General features: G+C 34.8%; 2 protein-coding genes across 2 annotated transcripts in view; both read left to right on the top strand.

Annotated features, from left to right (window-relative positions):
* LOC101890586 (beta-alanyl-dopamine/carcinine hydrolase) overlaps positions 1–15,617 on the top strand; it is a 33,905-nt gene extending 18,288 nt beyond the window's left edge. The window contains exons 4-8 of the mRNA XM_005179918.4: positions 12,801–12,911; positions 12,975–13,209; positions 13,274–13,394; positions 13,463–13,579; positions 15,143–15,617. Coding sequence (XP_005179975.1) covers positions 12,801–12,911; positions 12,975–13,209; positions 13,274–13,394; positions 13,463–13,579; positions 15,143–15,443 — 885 coding nt within the window. The 3' untranslated portion in view covers positions 15,444–15,617. The remainder of the gene's footprint in view (positions 1–12,800; positions 12,912–12,974; positions 13,210–13,273; positions 13,395–13,462; positions 13,580–15,142) is intronic.
* A 3,017-nt stretch (positions 15,618–18,634) lies between these two features.
* Positions 18,635–21,428, top strand: LOC101890757 (zinc finger protein 600). The gene is made up of 4 exons (XM_005179919.4): positions 18,635–19,106; positions 19,167–20,148; positions 20,393–20,924; positions 20,991–21,428. Exons 1-4 carry the CDS (start codon positions 18,711–18,713, stop codon positions 21,115–21,117), a joined length of 2,037 nt encoding a protein of 678 aa, XP_005179976.1. The 5' UTR covers positions 18,635–18,710; the 3' UTR covers positions 21,118–21,428.
* Positions 21,429–22,795: the final 1,367 nt, after the last annotated feature.

The raw sequence follows: 22,795 nt of genomic DNA, 5'->3' as shown, positions 1-22,795 counted from the left end.
GATCAGCTTGGTTCAACAGTTTGTTCGACATCCATATCAAGAAAAAAGAGATAATTTAAGAGAAAATTAAAATTCTGTTTTTCTTTATATTTTACGGTTCTATTAAATTGTTTTTAGACACGAATGTTTGCCAAATTAATTTATAAAGCAAATGGATAAAAAATATTGGTATAAATAATGACTTGACACTGTTTTTTTATTGATTTAAATAAGCAAAGAGAAATTTGACTGAAAAGATGTATTTTTTCTTGAGCACCGCTGTTAATACCCTCTTTTCTCTCAAAAACAAACCATCACACATGTTGCACGGAACTATAAACAAATGACTTACTTGAAAGAGAGCGGTACAGAGAAGGCGTTTCTTAACCTTTAACTAACTATAAAATTTGTGCGGTAAAATTTACCATCACGTTATAAAATATATCACCTCACTAATTAAAGGTTAATTTAAAAGCGCGCCCCTTAAAATTGCAATATTGCTAATTTCCGAATTGAAAGCTATGACATCATTCAAGGAATTGTTGTTTTAGAATTGTTCATACATATAGGTAAATATGAACCCATTCCATTCTATAATTCCAAAAAAATCAGCTGTGAAGGTAATCCAGGTAATTAACTTCATAAAGAAAACAGGATTTAAGTGATGTAATTAGCGAATACAATTTATTGAATAGCCCTCTTAGCAAATTGATATGCGATTTATCTTTTCGCCAATAACTTATAGCATAATTAATTTACTCGTCATGTAAATGTCATTAGCATTTCCGATTTTCAGTAATCGTATAAAATATGCAGGTGTCACAAATATTTACAACAGAAAATGTAACTTTGTGCACTTATCATCTCGTCGTAAATAATCAAAACATTTGTCATTTATGAGGTGTTTACAATAGACGTTAGACAAGCAGAGATATCAGATTTTTAAACCTGCAGTCGTAATAAATTTTGGTTGGTGTTACAAAGGAAATTGATTTTTTGTTACAATAAAAATTTTGAAATACTGCAACTCAATTAAGATATTAATATCTTATAATGTGAGCGTGGTATCCGAGTTGGTCCAATTTTGAACATTCTAATGTTTCAAACATAAAATAACCAAATTTTTTTTAAATCAAGGATCTCTTGACTATATTTGGTGGCTTCAATAAAAAATATTGTTTGACTAAAAATCAGGGTCAGTACAGCTTTTTCAATTTTTTATTGAAAATAATTATACTTTACACCACATAGTGGAAGGGGTATTATGTCTTTGTGCATTTGTTGGTAACATAGAGAAGGAAGCGAGATAGACCCTTAGTTACTTTTCAGGATCTTCATGGAATCACTTTCTGAGTTGATCTGTCCATGTATTTTTATAAACAAACTGCAGGTCGCAATTATTATCCGATTGAGATGAAATTTTATAAGCAATATTTGTTTAGCCCAAGGACGAACTCTTTTGAAATTGGTGAGAATCGGTTCCAATTTAGACATAGCTCCCATATATACCTTCAACCGATTTCAGATTAAATGTGCTCCAAATGGCTAATATCAGCCCAAATGACCTAAATTTTGGCACATCCCACCGAATTCAGTCTAGTAGCAATTGCCAAACAAATTTGAAGTCGGTCGGATGTACCTCCCCTATAGATAGCTCCCATATACAGGGTGAGATAAAAAAACTACAACCAACTTCAGACTGCTGTCATTTCTAATCCACTCGTCCGACAGCTGTTAAAATTATTCCAGCGACAGCTCATTTTATAGAATGTACCAGTTATTCGTAATGGAATTCAAGCGTGATAGTGTGATTTCTTTATATTTGGCTGCAAAACCACAAGTGGCTATCGTTAGAGCACTCCCGCATTTAAATGTGAATAACTCTGTGACCGAAAATTGGCTCGTGAGCTGAACATATCGCAATATTCGCAAATATTTAAAAATGAGCTCGGGGTAAAGCCATTGAAATTCCAAAAAGTGCAAGAATTTACACCGCCACAGAAAGAAAGAATAGACTAAAAAGAGCTAAATAGTTGTTTCGCTTGGCCGAAAGTGGTGAACTGCCAAAAGTGGTGAACAAAATGATCGTGTTTACTTGCTAAAGAGGCCAGCTGAAAATGTGCACCTTCGGTTGGCCACCAGAACTCAAGCACCGACCATGGTGATGGTGTGGGCCGCCAATACAGCCGATAGTCGCTCTCCGATTGCATTAATCGACCGTGACATCAGAATAAATGCCGAATATTTTCGGGAAAATGTTCTTGAGGATGTATTAAATCCTAGGGCACGCAAACATTTTGGCCGCTGACCTTCGACATTCCAACAGGACTCAGCACCATCGCACTTAGCACGCCCCACCCAACAATGGTTATAAAATGAGGTTCTTCGCTTCATTTCCAGCGCACAATGCCCACCAAAATCTCCGGATACCAATCCGTTGGACTATTGTGTCTGGAGTATTTTGGAAAGCAAGGTTGGGCAGCGTGTAACGGTTTCGTTGGTCGTTTGAAGGCCATAATTCGTGCCAAAGGTGACCAATTCGAACAAATCTATAATTATTCTAAAAATTTATGCTATTTCCGACATTTTTTGCTTTCATTCAATAAAATTTAAAAAAAAATGTAAAAATTATGGCGTTAGACTTTGTTGCAGTTTTTTCATCTCACCCGTAATATGCACTCCACAACAAGGATATTTGGTACTGGACATCAAATACAAAGAAAATACCACTGCCAAATTTTATCGAGATCGGTTCAGATTTTTATGTACCTTCGATATACTTCATCCGATTTTACGATTATTGTCCACCATATATCTAATATCAGTCCAAATTGGATAGATTTTTTCATATTCAACCAAATTTGTCCATTTGGTGAAACTCGGTCCTGTATATCTATTGCTCCAATAAATATTTTCTAATATAGTCCCTTTCGAAGTCATAGCATGCTGAATATCTATACAGAGTTGGATATAATTCCCAAATTGTGGCTACTCTAAAGCCATTATAGGCATGTAAATAAGGTTCAAAGTTGGTATGATCTACTTCACATAAATTCCCAATATAAACTTTTTTGTTGCAGGATCTCAACTTAATACGCATAGTGGTGCAGGGTATCATATATTTGATCTTTCCTTTTTGGTTTTTTAGTACATCCTGATAAAAATTAGGTTTCTCTTTTAAGAATTGTTAACGGCTTTTGTGCTTTGTAAAGAGATAACACCATAACAATTTATAGTTCTTGGATATATTCGACCTCCATTCAACATTTACATTTGTTAAATTAATTAAGCTCGAGGTTAGCTTAATTAATTCTAAAATAGTAAAAATTCCACCATAATTCTAAAATGTCCATGTAAAAATAATTCTTACCTCAAGTTTAATCCAATTTAATTTATATCGTATTTATTATTTATTTTTATTAGTTTTATGGAATTAATAATGGCAACAAAACACACATTCCATAAATTTCACCCAACATGTGCCTAATAAGTGCGCGAAGAAAACAAGTCGAATGACAGACATAATTATAATTCACTCAACTGATTTTTTTTTTTATTTAATACCCCGCCGCAAATTAGAATTACTGCAAACATGCTTACAAATATTTCATCATAAATAGTGTTTTTATTGTCGTATTTGCTAATCAAAATATTAGTAGTTTTTCGAATTAACATGTTTCTGACGGTGTTTATGACATTAATAAATTAGTACAAGAATAGTGTGTGTTTCTGAGTTGTTTTAGAAAGCCTTAATGGTGAGTGCTTTTCTTGCTGTTAATTGAACGCATGAAATGCATTTGCAATAATAAATTTAAATAAATTTTTCATATTAGATATGTTTATCCGTTTTCATTGACGTTATCTGTGCAATTAAAAATAAAATATAGGAAATACGAAATGTGGAAATAATTGTCATTGTGTGACCATGGTCGAAATTACTTCGGCAAGTCCAAAGGTGAAAAATGTACAGATTTCTTTTTTCCATAAACATGAGCAAGGAAGAAAATGTTAAGACCAATAAATAAAGCCCAATAGTCAACCGGGGCGATTTTATGTTACCTTGTGGTGCAGAATTAAGCAGAAATCGGTTGAAGACATATTTAAGAGCCATATCTAAATTTGAACCGATTCTCACCAATTTTAATAGGGTTCGTCCTTGGGCCAAACGAATGATTTGTGCAAAATTACATCTTTATTCGATCTGTATTTTGTTTACAAAAATACACGAACGGACGGACGGGCATTAGTGGAGAAAGATCGTAATTTTAGTGGAGAAAGATGGTAATGTTTACTAGGGTGCAGAGAAAACATAGGTTTCGGAAAGAGCCACCAATGCACATTAGTTCCCTTGTTTTTTGTCTAGGGATATTCTTCCCAGATGTTATTTAAACAACTCCTATGACAAAAAAAAACTTGTTTCCCCATTTGTCGAGATAATAAGTTTAATAGAAGAGGAACCACATAATTAAATTAAAATTCGTTTGGCATTTCTTCTGAATCTTACAATCGCACTTATAAACATTTTCATCTCTCTCCGCTTGTTATGCATTTGTTTACCGATACGAAGTAGCATAACCCATGGATTTTTATACCTCAGCCATATGACTACAGAGGGAATATATAATTCGATATGGTCAAAACGTACTTCATCGAAGTCATGGTTTGGTCTCTTTGGAAAAAATCCGTTTGTGAAATATTCCTTAAATTTTGTGATCGCTTTGTAAATCCTTATATTTTTATCGTTCCACTCCATCAAGTACACCTGATTCACTTAAAATTCACAAACCACAATATTTTTATTTGCACAAAATCTGATGTAAAGATTCAAAATTTTGATTCGAATTATTTCAAATTCGGCAGAATCTAATTCTTCTACCTACATAAGATTTAGTATGGATATGGAATATATCGGTCTATTGCTTCTAGTGTCTCCTCCAAAAATTTTGAATTGCCATTAAGATCATAATCATTTCACCTTAGCCCTCACTATTACGTTACGATTTGCAGCATCTTGAAGAAGTACGGTGATAGTATGCCGCACTGAACTGTTAATTTTATATGCATTGGTACCTTTGCAATGTTTGTGGCTGATCTTAGTCGCCGAACAATTAATTCCCGCGCTGCACCTTCTTAACAGAGCACGCATTTTATTAATAACAAGTTAAAAAGCAGTAACTTTGAATACCCTCCACCATTTGGAACGAATTTAGAAAATTAAAAAAAAAAATAACATCCGTTAAAAATAATGTTACAATCTTAAAAATACCGAATACAGCCGTTATATTGGGGTCTATACGACGTGGACCTACATAGGCATTGTTTGTAGCAATAGGTACCGTTGTATCGGAGCTATACGAAGACCTGGACCTGCATAGACAACTTTCTGTCACAGGTTGTAGCATCCATTACGAACTTCAAATACGTCATCTCAAACAATTTCGGTGAGTATTGTACCTAAAATCGTCAAAATACCAAATATAGGGAGGTACTGATATATGGGGCCTATACGAAGACCTGGACCTGCATAAAAAATTTTGTATCACAGACTGTGGTTCCTATTACGAACTCTAAATACGTAATTTGAAAGAATTCTGGTGAACAATGTCGCTAAAATCATCAAAATACCGAATATAGGGAGGTACCGTTATATGGGGGCTATATGAAAACGTGGACCTACATGACCCATCTACGAACTTAACCTGCCTACTGGCAAAATAAACATGTGTGGCTTAGCCTTATATCTCAATTTTTTCGAAAGATAGCGTGATTACAACAGACAGGCGGAAAGATAAACAGACGGAAATCGACTTAGAATTTTACGCTGATCAAGAATATATATACTTTGTTGGGTCTGATATGAGTACTTCGAGGAGTTACAAACGGAATGACAAAGTTAATATACCCTCCGTAGAATGGTGGAGGGTATAAAATTCAAAATTTGCAAGTGTATACGAAACGTGCGTGAGCTGCCGGTGGTGTCAAAAAGTTATTAGGTAAAAAATTATTTTTATATATACTCTACAAAATGTAAAATTTTTAAGGTAGCGTTTATTTTAAGTGCAACTTTTTCCCGGAACATACTAAATGTATTAAAATTTTTAATACATTACTTGCACCAAAAAAGCCACTTTGTAGAATTTGTAACTTGGCGTTGAAAAACAATAAATCTATTTTGCATACATTAATTTGTCAGGTGTAATTTGCTACGCGGTTATTGAGCTCAAAAATTGTTGTGAACATATTAATTCTATTAGCAGCTCAATCAAAATATTTTTAAAGCAACAACAACAGTAAAAAAAACCGATCAGCAGCTATGCACTATTTTAGGCTAGGAAAAAATGTCCAAATTGGTCATAAATCGGAATTCAATTTACTTAAATGCCTGCCATTATTAGCTATGAAAAATTCAACACACAAAACAACATTCGATACAGACAGTTATTGAAATTGAAAATCCGTAACTGACAGTTATTTACATTGAAAATTGTTGTTGTTATAATTATGGTAATTATTTTTGGAAGTGATATATCGATAAATTGTAAAACCAAAAAAAAGATTTCAACAACTTAACAATCAATCTAATTCGGAATTATCAACAACAATTGTTGCTAAAGAAGCAAAACAACTAGCCGATCGTTGATGCAGCATATTGTGGTATGTGTGTATGTTTTTTTGGTACACCGTCTAGATCAATCATTTCAAGGCCAATCGAATTGTAATGGTTTGAATGCCAATATTTGGCACTTTTTCAATGTTGTTTGTACAAAAAAAAAAAAAACAACAAATGTTTGTTAAAGTTTGTGGCCATTAAAACGGTAATTAAGAAATCCAGTTATTTGTTTTGAACAATTATAGATGTACTCAATTTATCTAGAATATTATGTTTGTTTATACATTCCAAGAACACTGTGCTGCTGGGTGTGGTTTTTTCGAAGTCCTCTTTAATTGAAATCATTGCCTTTTTTCGGTTCCTAGAGCCCTTCCCAACCGATACATGAGTTATTATCCACAGTATCAGTTATGACAACAAAAAAATTCAAAAGAAAAATAAAGGGCAACAGGACACAAAAAGAGAATTTGGTGAGAATTTTCCAGAAAAAAGTTCGTGATGGAAATGTGAACCTTCGGTTGGCCACCAGATCTCAAGCGCCGGCCATGGTGATGGTGTGGGCCGCCATAACAGCCGATGGTCGCTCTCCGCTCGTATTAATCGACCGTGGCATCAGATCTAAAATTATTCTTAAATTTGATGCTATTTCTGATATTTTTTCATTTCATTCAATAAAATTTAAAACAAAATGTAAAAATTATGGCTTTTGACTTTGTTGCAGTTTTTTATCTCACCCTGTACAATGAGGACAATAAAACTTAAGGAGTCATATATGTGAACAAATACACAGCTGTATTTCCGGAATATAGGAAACATCCTTGAACTGTCTATATAGGTCCAAGTTTTGGTATAGCCCCCATCTTCGTATAAGCTCCATATGGCGGTAGCCCCCAATATTAGGTAAAATTTGAAGGATTTTAGCGACGTTATTGAAAAGATTTATCTGAAACTTGGCTTTTGGAGTTTGTAACGGGCACCAACTTCTCTGGCAAATCATTGGCAGTAGAGGTCCTCGTATTCGTATAGCAGCACCAGTAACACCGGATATTCGCAATTTTAAAATTATAGCGGCATCTTCAACGGAATGTTTTAACATTTTGAAAGTTCCTTTCAAATGGCGGAAGCCGAAGCGAACTTTGCTACTTTTTTACTTTTAAATTTTAAAAGAGAATTTTAATCTGTGCTGCGAAAAATATCCTACAGACCCTTATTAACTACTGCCTGCTACGATTAACCAAAAAGGAATATTCATAATAAACCTTATAACACAATTTTTCCAAGTGTATATCAATCAAGTATATCTTTCACATAACGGTTAACTAAAAAATATAATGCGATTCAAAAATGACACGCCAATGTGTTTTGTTTTAATTTTTTAGTTCATTACTCTTCGTGCAACTTAATACCACCAATTGGTTGTTGGGGTATTTTGGTGGGAAGGGGGTTAAGTTAAACCGCAATTTAACATTGAAAACCGTTCGAGTGGCAATGTTACAAGCCAACCTGTGTCCATGCACATACATACACGTTTGAAGCCAAAGAAATATATTGCGTGGTATTAGGTGTATTTGCTTCACACTTTTCTTGTAAGAAATGTAAAACGCAAAGTTTAATTAACTACCTTCAAAGGCGATAAATTTGAATAGGTCAAGGGTTTTTTTTACAATTTGTGCATGCAATTTTGTTCCTAGAATTATTACTATTTTTAATCACTGTTTAATTTAGGTTCCTAAACCTTTGTAAAGCCGAGTTCACAATATCATTTTTTTAACATTTGTAGGAAAATGGATTGTAGGGATTATCTGTTGTAACACCCCGAAATATTTGTCGGAGACTCTATAAATTATTTATATTGTTTATCAAATTAATCAAATATTTAGTGGATTTTAGATTAGTGCATGATTTTATTCAAACGTTGCCATCCAAATATTTATTCCCAATATTACGTCAAGTGTGAAAATGAAATATATCAGGAAATTCTTTCTCTTACCAAAGCAACAAAATGTGAAATTAAACTATGATTCTTCCAATATTCCAATAAATTGCAATAATGGGATGAATGGGGTTACTTCACCGCTCAATAACCGTCAAAATTTTCAAGGATCTCCTGATCAGAAATCGTGAATTTTTAAAGATTTTTTTATCAGAGAATCTTCTGGTCTTAAATCGTTGATTCTTTAATTTTGTTTCGTGGATTCTTTAAGAACTTTCTGAAATCATTGATCTTTTAGAATTTATTTTTTTCTGATCTGAAATCATGGATTTTTAAAGGATTTTTTGGATTTTCTGATATGAATTCGTGGAAATATTTTCTTAAAGAACTTCTGATCTGTATTAATTCAATCAGAAATAATGCATTTTTAAGGGTTATTTTTAAGATTTCCAATTTTTTATACTGTCAGCTATGTGGTTAATGAGGGTATATATCATTTGATACGGACAAAACGTGCAATTTTAGACCTTAGGTCTCTTTGGACCAAATACGTTTCAGGACAAATGGAGTCAATCTAGCGATGTCCGTCCGCCCGTTAACTCCCGAAGGGAGTATCCGATTTGGTTCAAACTTGGTACATCGTAATATTTTTGTCAAACTTTGATCGAGTTCGGAGATGGGCAATATCGGTCCACTCCTTCCTCCCACACAAAAGGTCACAATTTTCAAAAAATATACTTTCTGTAAAGAAAGTGAAACGATAATCCGATTTTGCTCCAACTTTGCAAATCCTAATTTTTGCGTCAGTGCTTGATAAGATGCGAAAATGGACAATATCGGTCCACTCCATCAACTACCTCCCCCACAAAGGCCTATCATTTTCAATAATTATAACTCTTATAAAATGTGATGTAAGTGTCCGATTGTATTCAAATTACACACATCTCAATATTTTTATAACTCAAGTTCTGGCGTGAAGATGGAATATATCGGTGCACTACTTCTAATACCTCCCCCACAAAGGGTCAACATTTTGAATATTTATGAAGCTCATAAAACACGAAATTAACATCCGATTCCATTCTGACTTGGCAGAGATCAGACCATTCCTTCTGGAACCTTTCCAAAAAGGGTCAAAGTTTTGAATAACCAAAACGATCATAAAATCTGAAATAAGCATCCAGTTCTCTTCAAATTACACACATCGCAATATTTTTATTAACCCAAGCTCTGGTGTGGAAATGGGATAAATCGGTCCACTCTTTCTGGTACCTCTCCCACAAAAGGTCAAAATTTTGAATAAAACGCAAAAAGACTTGGTACATCTCAATATTTCCATAAACACAAGATCTGTCATAAAGATGGTACAGATTGGATTATTTCCTCTGGTACATCTCCCAAATATTTTTCAAGATTTAAAAAAAAAAAAACAAATGCTCAAGAAATCGAAATAAACATTCAAATTTCAAACATACAAACATTTTTGCTAACACAAGATCTATTGTGAAGATGATATGTATCTGCGAACCCCTTCGGGTACCTCACCCACAAGGAATCACAATTTTTAATTCTTTTATCTGTCATAACTTGCGAAACAGGTCAGTATTTTTTTACAACTTCCTATATCTAAATATTTCTCTCAATCAGGAACCTGAGAGGAATATGCAATTTATAATTTCACATAAAATTGGATATAAATGTTCAATTTTCTTGTAGTTTTGTCCATACCAATACTTTTATCTGGATCAGATGATTTATGAAAATGGAATACTTCGGATGACTATATCTGGTATATCATGCACATTTTAGCATTTTCAAGAAATTTATTAGATATCTCATATAAAGTGAAGGTAGTGAAGGAAGAAATTATATCGACTAGTCCAAACCTGGCACGTCGCAATATTCATATCATATTTATGTAGGTCCGATACGAAATGGACATTCCTTCGGAACCTACTCCACAGAGGGTCAAACATTTGAATAATCATAACAGAAGTTAACAAATAATCAACTGGCTGAGGGTATACATCGTTCGGCAAAACCAACTGATACTTTTTAACTTGTTTCAATAGGTTTTTCAAGTGAAAACCACCGTTAACCTAATCTCAACTACGCCACTGATCACACAATTAATAAATCAAAATATTAGATCATTACATCGAATGATGTAAACTTTGAACATCGAGAAGCAGGTGGTAGATTCATTATTTAATTTCTTGTAAATTGCCACCTTAACCTAGAGTAAACCAAATGTCGTTATGCTACTCCAAATAGTAAACATGTAATTGCTATAATGAACCTATCCAATAACAACCATCCGTACACTCAAACACACCATGTAACCATCACATAACATATTACATGTTGTTTGTATTTTTCTTCGGCATGATCGATATGTATCGTATGTATGTTCGTTTGAATGATGTTTTTTTTTTGCACCAAATGGTTGGCTGCCACAAATAAGACATAATTGCGGAACGTCTAAAAGTCAACAAGACTTAAGAATTGGCCAGCTAATGAATAATGTTTGGTGGCAAGCTACTAACTAACCAACTAACTAAGCTAAATACATGGTATTTGAAAGAATAGTGTGAATTAAGCTGTACACTGTCCGCAAAAACATGGACACAGACACACACACACACTCACTCACACATATGGACAAGCTGAATGACATTCAACGAATTTATTTGGCTTCTGCCATCTGGACAACCTTAGCAGTTTTTTTGGCGGCCTTAGCATTGTTATATGATTTAGTTTTCGGATATTGGATTGAGTCTTTAATTCTTTGACACTAGTCTACATAAAGATTTAGAAGGGATATTATGGAAGAAAGAAACAAAATTATGAAGATTACATAACATAAACAAGCCGAAACTTCGTTAAGGTGGGACAAGTGAAAATTTTAAATATTGTAATATTAATTTTCTGAAAAATCCTAAATTAAGAGGCCTTGGTCAAACATTTTTATACCCTTATCCACATAGTGGTCATTGTGCATTTGTTTGTAACATGGAGATGGAAGCGAGATAGACCCATAGTTACTTCATAAAATCACATTCTGAGTCAATTTATGCATATCAGCCCGTCTGTCCGTACGTCCGTCTGTCCATGTATCCTTGTGAACAAAATGCAGGTCGCATTTATTATCCGATTGAGATGAAATTTTCCAAACAATATTTATTTGGCTCAAGGACGAACCGTTTTGAAATTGGTGATAACCGGATCAGATTTGGATACAGCTCCCATATATCTTTAACCGATTTCGGTTTAATTGTGTACCAAATGTCTAATATCCGTCCAAATGACCTGAATCTTGTCACATCCGACCGAATTCAGTCTAGAAGCAAGTACATATATATGTTCCATATATATGTTTCATCCGATTTAATGTTTAAGTCCCTCACATGCGAAATATAAACTCCAGAAGAATGATATTTTTTCCGGACATTAGATACTGCCGTAAATACCTCTTTCAAATGTTATCGAGTTCGGTTCAGATTACTATATATAGCTCCCAAATATATCCTTATCCGATATCAGGTTTATTGTGCACAAAATGGCTAATATCAGCCTAAATAGACTGATTTTAGCAATTCCGACTGAATTCATCCCAGAAACAAATACTTCAAATTTGGTGAAAATCGGATCAGATATAGATATAACTCCCAAATATGTGTTTCATCCGATTTAGTGTTAAAGTCTCTCACATGCGTAATACGCACTCCACAACAATGATATTTGATACTGGGTATCAAATACTGCTCAAAAACACCTCTGCTAAATTTTATCGAGAACGGATCAGATTATAACATAGCTCCCATCTTTATCTGATATCAGGTTTATTGTGCCCCAAATGACTAATATCAGTTCCTAAATACACCTAGTGGTGTAGGGTATCATATTGTAGCCCCCGCCCGACTTTTAACCTTTCCTTACTGGTTCTTAATATAATCCTTCTCGAAGTGATATCATGCACTCTATGGAAATGTTATTTGGTGTAAAAGATTAAGATGTCTCCGTCAAATTTGGTGAAAACCGATTCAGAATTGAATATGTCTCCAATATATTAGCTCCTCTGAAACCAAACTATAACTACTCTAAAGCCAAATGTTGATAGGTTGGAGTTCTACTTTATATGTGGTGAAGGGTATCATATAGTCGGGCCCGCCCGATTTTTGACTCTTATGGAAAATGCATCCAAATCATTGTTATAAATAATAGAGTTATCGAATTCAGTAAATGCTAAAATTTTAATTTAAATCTCTTTTATTTCAGCTCTTCTTATTGCACATGGATGACATTCTGCCACAGAGTGTTAAACATTTGAATACCATCAAAAAACAGCCCGTGGGATGTTCTACCATTATTGTGAACAATGATAAGGAGGTAAATAAACTGAAAACAAATATTGAGAATAAATTATAAAAATTGCTTATATTCCAATCTTAGAGAGTATTGGGCCATACCGAAGATGCCTTGACTGAAACCTTAAATCACTACTATTTTGTTGTGGCACACATCATTAATGACACACCACAAGGAAAGTACAACGTCAAGGAAGAACGTTTTATGTCGCTATGCTATGCCGGTCATCTGCCAGGTTACACCATGAATTACAATCATCATGGTTTGGTATTTTCCATTAACACCCTATCGGCTGAGGTGTTGCGAAGTGGCAAGACACGTAAGCTTTGAGACCCAATCGCAATTGAATTAAGTAAATTAATTGAAAATTTTTCTTTTTCTAGCAAGACACTTCCTTACCCGTGCCCTTTTGAGTGCCGATAGTACCGATCAGGCCATGAAAATTATTCGGGATGCTGGTGTGGGTGCCGGTGATGGTTGTTCCATTAATATGTGTTTCATAAAGTAATGTCTTAAAGTAAAGGAGATTTTTTTCGTTGTAATTAATTGTCGGTACTTTCTTTTCATTGCAGTGATCCTTCCAATCTGTGCTATAACATTGAAATGGCTCCCACTGAGGGCAACAGCAAAGAATCGACACTGAATATTCGTAAAATTGAGACTGGCGATCATAGCTATCACGCTAATAAGTAAGTAATTATTCAGTGTACCATTGTAGAAAAATACAGGTATATGCATCAACGCTTGGAAATATTGATATGTCAAAATTTTTTAAATATTTCTTCAAAAATAAGTATATTTGTATATGTTTTCCTACACGACGCCAATCGGAGGTTGTTATAATATGCATTTTTTTAAAATATTTATAAATTTGAGTAATTTTCCATTCAACAATTTCGATTCCAAAATTGGTTTGACAGTTCATTGTCCCAGCAGCTGTGTCGAAGCGCCGACCTATATTCTTCTACCATGCAGTGTACCAAATCATCGCAGATAATTCATTAGGTATTCGGTATTCAGTTGAAAATTAGGGGTCTCGAATCTTCGAAATATGTGGAAGCCTCTAATGAAAATTCCTTAGACACAAAATTGTCTGTGCAGGTCCAGGTCCGGTACCTCCCGATTTTCGGTATTTTGATGATGGTTTGGAATGGTTTCAAATTTCGCACTTGAAGCTCGTAATGGGTACTACAACCTATGACGGTAAAATCAACTATTCTTGTCCAGGAAGTCTTTGGAAAATATTTAAAATTATTTGACAATAATTGTTGACCTTTGGACTTTTGATGCCGTCAGCCATAAGGCTACAGAGGGTGCATATCATTTGATGCGGCCAAAACGTGCCTCATCGAAATAATGGTATTAGACTCTAGATTTCTTTAAACCAAATCCGTTTCAGAGCATTTGAAGTCGATCTAGCGATGTCCGTCCGATGGGCACCTCCTTCTGGTAACTCCCCCACAAAAGATCGATATTTTCAAAGAAAAAATATTTTACTGCACAGAAAGAGGAAGGATGATCCGATTTTGTTCCAACTTTGTTTGTTCATGATAAATCCCTATCCCATAAATGCTCAAAATTTTGAATAATTACAACTCTTTTGATATGTGATTGTCTTCAAATTACACACAACACAATGTTTTTATTAACCCGTGAAGATAGAATATATCGGTCCACTGCTTTTGGTACCTCCCCCCAAAAAGAGTCACAATTTTCAATAACCACGAAGGTCATAAAACGCGAAACTAACATCCGATTATATTCAGACTTCGCACATCTCATTATTTCTATCAGCACAAGATCTGATATAAAGATCGTAGAGATCGAATCATTCCTTTTGGTACATCCTCCACAAAGGGTCAAAGTTTCAAATAACCAAAATGATTATAAAATCGGAAATAAGCATCTGGTTATCTTCATATTTCACACATCCCATTGTTTCTACTAACCCAAGATTTGCTGTGATGATGGGATATATCGGTCCACTCCTTCTGGCACTTCCCCCCACAAAGAGTACAAATTTTGAATATCCATGAAGCTTATAAAATGCGAAATTAACATCCGATTCCATTCAGACTTAGCACATCTCAAAATTTCTGTCAACACAAATCTTTTATGAAGATTGTAGAAATCGGACCAAATGCACTTAATCAAGAAAATACATATTTTCGGGGTTCTTAGAGTTTTTGGAAATCGAGCGAGAAAATCTTAAAGATTTTTCTAATATTTAATTTCTTCACATTTCCCTACAGATACGAACGCATCGAAATCGAACAGGCCAATCAAACTATGATCGATTCCAGTGTATCGCGTATGAACACTTTCGCCACCTATGAACCGGCCAAATCGAAACAGGACATTATCACCATGTTGGGCGATTGCTCGGGTGGCGAACATTGTGTGTTCCGTGAAAATGGTTCGATGAATCAAGAGGTGAAGACAATTGCCATTGGTATTTTTGATTTGAATGAACGGACCGTCGCCCTCTATTCGGATAATCCACGTAACAATGAACCCCACGCCGTCTTGCCAATGATTTTGAAGGACAATTAAGGAAAGAGAGATAGAAAAACGACGTATATGCCTTAAGACTTATTGCCGTCAACATGTATTTAAAAAAAGAGAATATTAATACTAATAATAATAATACTAAATAAGAAAAACGCTTTATGTTAAAGAACAGAAAAATATATATAAACATAAATTTATTTGTTGTTGCAATTTAAATAGAAGTGTTTTTTATTTGGTTAAATTTTAAAATTGCTATGTCAGTGTCGGGAGCAAAGAAATAAAAAAAAAATTCAAATGGATGCCTTAACTTTACACAAGTTTTAGGTAACAAAAGTAGCATTGAGGCTCAAAGACATAGATTCTTGATATGATTTACAAACTAGATGGTCCAAACCTTACTTATCTTAATATTTTTGTCAAACTCAGATCTCGTTCGGAGATGGGCATTATCTGATAACTCTTTCTGGTACCTCACCCATAAAAGTACAATTTTGTCAAAACAATTATGTGTATCACATAAAGAGAAAAGGGTACCCGATATAGTCCAGATTTAGATAAAGAAAAATATAAGGTCAACATTTCAATAAAAGTAACATTATTCAATGTCCGATTTTCTTTAGAGAGAAAATGGAAAATATCTATCCACTTCTTCTATTCAATAATCATAATACTCAAAATAAGTAAATTTAATCTCTGATTTTCCCTTTCCATGCATCTTAATATTTTTGTCGACGATTGATCCAGTATGACAATGTTCATTCGTCTTGGGACCTCTTCCACATATTTTCAAAAATTTGAAATCAAGTCTAAATCAGTCCCGAATTTCCTCAACTTCGCGAAAACTAATACAGAGTGAGATAAAAAAACTGCAACCAACTTCAACTGTTCAACAACTGTTAAAAATTATTCCAAATATTAAATTAAAAAAATAATCGTGATGGAATTCAAGCGTGATAGTGTGATTTCTTTATATTTGGCAGGAAAACCAGAAGTGGCTATCGTAAGAGCACTTCAGCATTTAAATGTGAATAAATCTTTTGCGTCTAGTACCATCGCTCGCCGTGATACTGGTAGAGTAGCCCGACGTCAAGGAAGTGAACAGAAGAAAACAGCAACATCAGCAGAAATGGTTCAAACAGTAAAGAAGCGACTTGATCGAAATCCGCGTCGCAGTGGCCGAAAATGGCTCGTGAAGTGAACATTGCAATATTCCATTCGGCATATATTGAAAAATGAGCTCGGAGTAAAGCCATTGAAATTCCAAAAAGTGCAAGAACTTACACCGCAACAGAAAGAAAATACACTCAAAACAGCTAAAAAATACCAAAGTGTTGATCATTTCAAGCAAGCGCTTCGCCGGGAATGGACCAAAATACCGCAAAGCAACATTCGGGCAGCGTGTGATGGTTTCATTGGCCGTTTGAAGGCCATAAATCGTGCCAAAGGTGACCAATTCGAACCAATCTAAACTTATTCTAAAATTTGATGCTATTTCCGACATTTTAGCTTTCATTCGTTCCACTATTTGGAACGAATTAGAAAATATTAAAAAAAATAAAATCCATTGAAAATTCTGTTAAAATCTTTAAAATACCTAATATCGGAAGTGCCGATATATGGGGGGATATACGCTATTGTGGACCTATATAGACAAATCTATGTCTGGGGTAAAGTACTCACAAGGAACTCCTTCTGTGGATTTTCAGATAATTCCATTGGGAAATGTTGATAAAATCATCAAAATACCAAAAATCGGGGGTACCGTTATATGAGGGCTATACGATATCGTGGTCCTATATAGATAATTCTCTGCCGAGGTATAAAGTACCCACAAGGAACTCCTTGTGTGGATTTTCAGACAATTCCGTTGAAAAATGTGGCTAAAATCATCAAAATGCCGAATACCGGGGGGTACCGTTATATGGAGGCTATACGATATTGTGGACCTATATAGATAATTCTCTGCCGAGGTATAAAGTACCCACAAAGAATTACTTGTGTGGATTTTCAGACAATTCCATTGAAAAATGTGGCTAACATCATCAAAATACCGAATATCGGGGTACCGTTTTCAGACAATTCCATTGAAAAATGTGGCTAACATCATCAAAATACCGAATATCGGGGGTACCGTTATATGGGGCTATACAATATCGTGGACCGATAGAGAGAGATAGAGATAGAGAGATCTATGCAAAATTTTAGCTTCCTATCTTAATTCGTTTAGACTGTAGCGTGATCACAACAGACGGACAGACGGACGGACAGGGCTAAATCGTCTTAGAATTTTACGCTGATCAAGAATATATATACTTTGTTGGGTCTAAAATGATTATTTCGATGAGTTACAAACGGAATGACGAACTTAATATACCCTCCATACTTTTTTTGGAGGAGGGTATAAAATAAAAATTATGGCGTTTGACTTTGTTGCAGTTTTTTTTATCTCACATGCGGGAAATAAAAGAGCTGAAATCATGAAATTCGATATTAAAGTCACTGTTGATAAAGCTGGTCTTGAACAATTCGTTATTCGGGTGAGGGCCTGTTCAAAAGGTTGTCCGATGAGGCCAGATCTGTATTGTCTATATGCACTCGATCTCAAATGTAAATTCTATACCGTATACCTCAAATAATATACACTGGATTTATAAATAAGATTTACGTGACGATTCACGTGATGTGTCGATATGGAATCGACATTTGAATTGATTTAGTAGTCAAAACGCCTGTTTAGACTATACCATTATACCATGATTAAGGGCATCATAAGATCAGCTCTTTTCATCCGTATTGTCAATTGTGAATTAAACTTATGATAAGGTAAACAAAATTGTTTCAACCAGAATGGTAATTTTTCATTGTCTTTACACGATCTCAAGGGATGCCAGAGCCGCACTCAAATCCTGTCATTTGACATTTATATGTGTAACCATGATGCCAAGCTGCTTATGTCCCCAAGCCTTTAGAGTTTTCAATCTCAAAGGCCGTTTTTCGTTGTACTTCCGCGACAATACTTGTCAACGTACGGTTTTTGTATTTAAACGAGCTATAAATGTAATTTATCATCTAAATGAAAGCGTTGGCGTTAAAATTAACAAGACAAACGCTGGCATTGTGCTCGACATTCATTGAGGCACCCCTGGCTGAACGCACGCCATCAAAGCAGCTGTACGAATGTAAACACATAAACAGCTGTTGCGCTGTGTTGCCTCTTCCACTTTCTATACATTCTTTGTATTCGGCTTGTTGCCACTTCCTTTCCTTTGAAGAAAGTCCTTCCGCTTCATAGTCTTTGGTGAATTAAAAATGGAACTAAGACGTTGTCGCATATGTCTAAATGACTCCCATCGTTATTTGGATATCTTTGATAATTGCAAATCCACATTTACCTATGCCGATAATATACGTCACATAGCCGAAGTGGATATCCAGCAAAACGATGGTCTTCCCCAGAAAATATGCTGTGATTGCTCTGCGGAAATACAGAATATATTCGAGTTTGGTTTACTTATCCGCCATGCAGACGAGGTACTGCGAAAGGAATTGCAGCAGGAGAAATTGAACACCGTCGAAGCTGAGGATGGAAATATTCACATATTGGAAGAAGATTGTTTCGTGGCAGAAAATGATGATGGTATAACCGGTTGTGTGATGGAGGAGGAAGAAGTGCTGACGGTAGATGGTGAATTGGTAGAGGAATATGTAAGTTGGGGTTTTTATGTTCTAGGAATATGAAGTAGGAATAATTTTTTATACTTTAAGGACAATTACCAAATAATTGAAGAAGAAATATTCGAAGTTGTTGAAGACGTGCAAGATGTGGAGTCTCATAACAAGCCTCAGACGCTTAGAAATAGTAATGATCTGAATGGCAACTTGGAAGAATTGGCTCAAGTGGCAGCCATTGCCCAACGAACCGAGGAACTGGATAAGCCCGAATCGCGAAATTATTGCCATGAAGATGAATGTGATGATGACTATCAGATAGCCTATAATCCAGCAGAGGAACCATTTTATAATTTCAAACCACCCAAATGGAAATGCATAGAATGTAAGCGGGTGCTGCGCGGAGATGTCTCATATGAAGGTCACATGAATATGCACAAACAATTACGTCCTCATAAATGTCCGTCATGTAAATGCCAGTTTCGATGTCGAAATGTTTTGAAAAAACACAAGCAGCTCAGACATAATAGACCACAAGAGGAAGAAATCAATTCGAAACAAGTCGAATCAAATAAGAAGGATCCCTCCGAACCTTTCAAATGCCTAGAATGCAATAGGGAATTCACAAACGATTGGGAACTTCTATTGCATGAGCTTACCCTAACGCACGGTAATCGTTGTCATCTAACCACCTGCCCCTTTTGTCCTGATACTGCAGTAGACGATTTAATCGACCACTTACAACGCGTCCACATACGTAGAGAAGAAAACAATGAGGAAGAGGCAACACATTCGGATTTGGTGTATCAATGTGATTATTGTTCACAAATATGTAAAACAATAGAGGAATTACATCTTCATCAGGATCAGTGTAATATGTCCGCCACAGAGGATCCGGATATAACAGTTGAAGAGGAATTTGAGGAGAACACGCTGGACTCGGTGGATGTCATAGTCTATTGTGAAGTGTGTAAAAAGAAATTACTAAAGAAAAACCTAAAACGGCATATGCTGGTCCACGAACGAAAAGGTAGGAAAACAAGGGAGGATCCTAATAAATTGTTATGCGCCTACTGTCGTAAGTATTTGTTCCACAAATCTTTATCTTTACTATTTGTAAAATCATATTGAGGTTTATTTTTAAGTTGACACTATCCCTCCTAATGTGCCGCCAGTGAAGTCTCTGATTCGGTAGAGATTGGAAGTGGAATCTCAATGCCTTAAATGGGGAGCGACCCCTAAAATAATTCTCTTCAAATTTTGCTAATGAAAATGTAAAAATACTACCATCAATTAAAATAATCCCATTCCTTTGATTCCAGCACGGGAATTTAAGAATCAAAAATCTTTGCAACAGCACGAAAGAATTCATGAAGGCGAATCTTCGGAGGCAACCTATGCCTGCGACGAATGTGGTCGCCAATATTCATCACAACTTCTGCTGGAGACACATCGTAAACAGGCCCACAAAGAACGTGACAACGTCTGTTCGATATGCGGTAATGCCTTCAAACTAAAAAATCAACTGGTAAATCATATGAAACTACATTTGGAAAAGAACATACCATGTCCGCATTGTGACAAGAAATATGCTAGACAATTCGATTTAAATGTCCACCTGCGATCACATACCGGAGAAATGCCTTATGCCTGTCATCTGTGTGATAAACGTTTCGCCATAAAGGTACGTCTGACATATCATCTGCAAAAACACTATGGCGTCAAGCATCGTTGCAAAGAATGTAATGCCGAATTCAATTCCAAACAGAAACTCAAAACCCACTCATTTAAACACACTGGCATGCCATATCGTTGTGAACTGTGCGACGATCATGGTTTCTCAACGCGTGTTGTGTAAGTTTTGTGAACGCGACTATTTCGGGAGTAGGCAAAATTAATTTTTCTGATTTTGAATTTTAGGTTCAAACGCCACCTATCTCGTGTACATCATTCTACAATGTCCGATGAAGCCCTGAGTGAAATGTTTCAACGCAATACTGGGAAAACGATAAAAATCAAACAAATTAGTACTGCAGATGAAGATTAGTTTTAAATTAGATGCAGATGCAGACCTTGGAATTGTACAAAATGCTAGATGATAGGTTTTTTTATTATATACTTTCTGTAGCTATGTACAATAAAGTTTACAAAAAATAAGATTTGTATTATTTTGAAATTACCAATTGTTCTAAATTGCTAATTACCCCGTGCGACAAAATTCTTTTTTTCCAAATCCAGCAGATTATGAAAGTATAGCTAACAATATAAAATATGTGTATTGAAATTTTCTGATTTAGATTCATTCAAACCCGTTCATACTAATATGAAATAAAAATTTAATACTTTGTATTGGACAAACGGAATGAGAAAGGGTTATTGGAAATTCGAACTTTAAGGTCACAAAAGTTCTAAAATGGTACAAACGGATAGAGCTAAAATCTTGAAATTTGGTATGAAAATACAGATGGGAATAAGTTTGATATCTGAAGGTGTTTTTGGAAATGTGTACTTAGTCTGCGGACTGTACTAAATATGGAACAGTTTAGTTAAGGATGAATGGATAAAGCTGGAATTTTGATATTTTCTATTGAGGTACCAACAGGAAGATTTGTGATAAAGAAGTGGTTTTGAAAATGTGATATATTTGGTAAAATTTATAGTGCTTGAAATCTGAAATGTGGTATTGCGATTGCTTATGACTTATGAAGCTTGTTTCAGAGCTGAAGTTTGAAATTTCATATTTATTTTACTAGTAATACTTGTGTTTGAGGTTTGGAGGTGGGCTTGGAAATGCGTCATATATTGGTTCGAAAAGTAATAAATGGCACTAAATTTGGTATTGGGTGAAGGAATAGAGCTGGATTCCCGAAATTTGATATGGAGGTGGTTTTGGAAATGTACACTATAATTGTACGAATAGCACTAAATTTTGGATTGGGTGATGGAATTAAGCTGAAGGTCATGCTATCTATGGTTGAAAGAATGAGATGGTTTTGGATATGCGTTAAATAACTGTACTAAATGGTACTAAATTTGGTAATGGGAGAAATTAAAGATAGAGATTTTTCTGAGAGAGCGTACTTTAAATGTAAGAAAAGAGATAAAGGTGAGAATACATATTAGACTTTTTGGCTGGATTAGGTCATCGTAATTTTCTTAAAAATTATCATACCTACAAAAAATAATTTATAAAAAAAATTGCTTGCAACGATCCCATTTGAAGGCACTTTTATCCATTTGTTTGGCCTAAAAGGCCTCTTTGGTTATTGAAATTGCATTTCGTTACATTTTTGATCACTTTACCTAAAATGTAAAAATTTCAAGGAATCTTAATCCGCAATTAAAAAAAATGTTGAAGAGAGACAATTTTACCTTCTATTAGAAATTTTTAGTAACCTAACTTTGCAAAATTAACTTTCGAGATTTCCTAGTATTAGTTTTTATAAAATTTCCGGTGCCAAGCTCGTTCTTAATTTCAACAGACAGACCATTTTCAACTGTCTCCAACGGTTATATTATGCTGTTTCAATAGCAACAACTGCATTAAAATACCCCCTCTATTTGTTTATAGTTTGTTCATCTAAATATTTAAATTTGTATTTCAGGTTTGCTAATCGTATGCAGCTACCTCGTCAAAGCATACATGAACTGACGACGAATGAGTCGACACATTTGTCAAGAATACTAGAAAAATAATTTGATTTAGACAAGATTATCACAGGTGG

The sequence above is a fragment of the Musca domestica genome, unplaced genomic scaffold (assembly GCF_030504385.1).
Source record: "Musca domestica strain aabys unplaced genomic scaffold, Musca_domestica.polishedcontigs.V.1.1 2, whole genome shotgun sequence".
Lineage (NCBI taxonomy): Eukaryota > Metazoa > Arthropoda > Insecta > Diptera > Muscidae > Musca > Musca domestica.
This window is presented reverse-complemented; position numbering and strand designations above follow the sequence as displayed.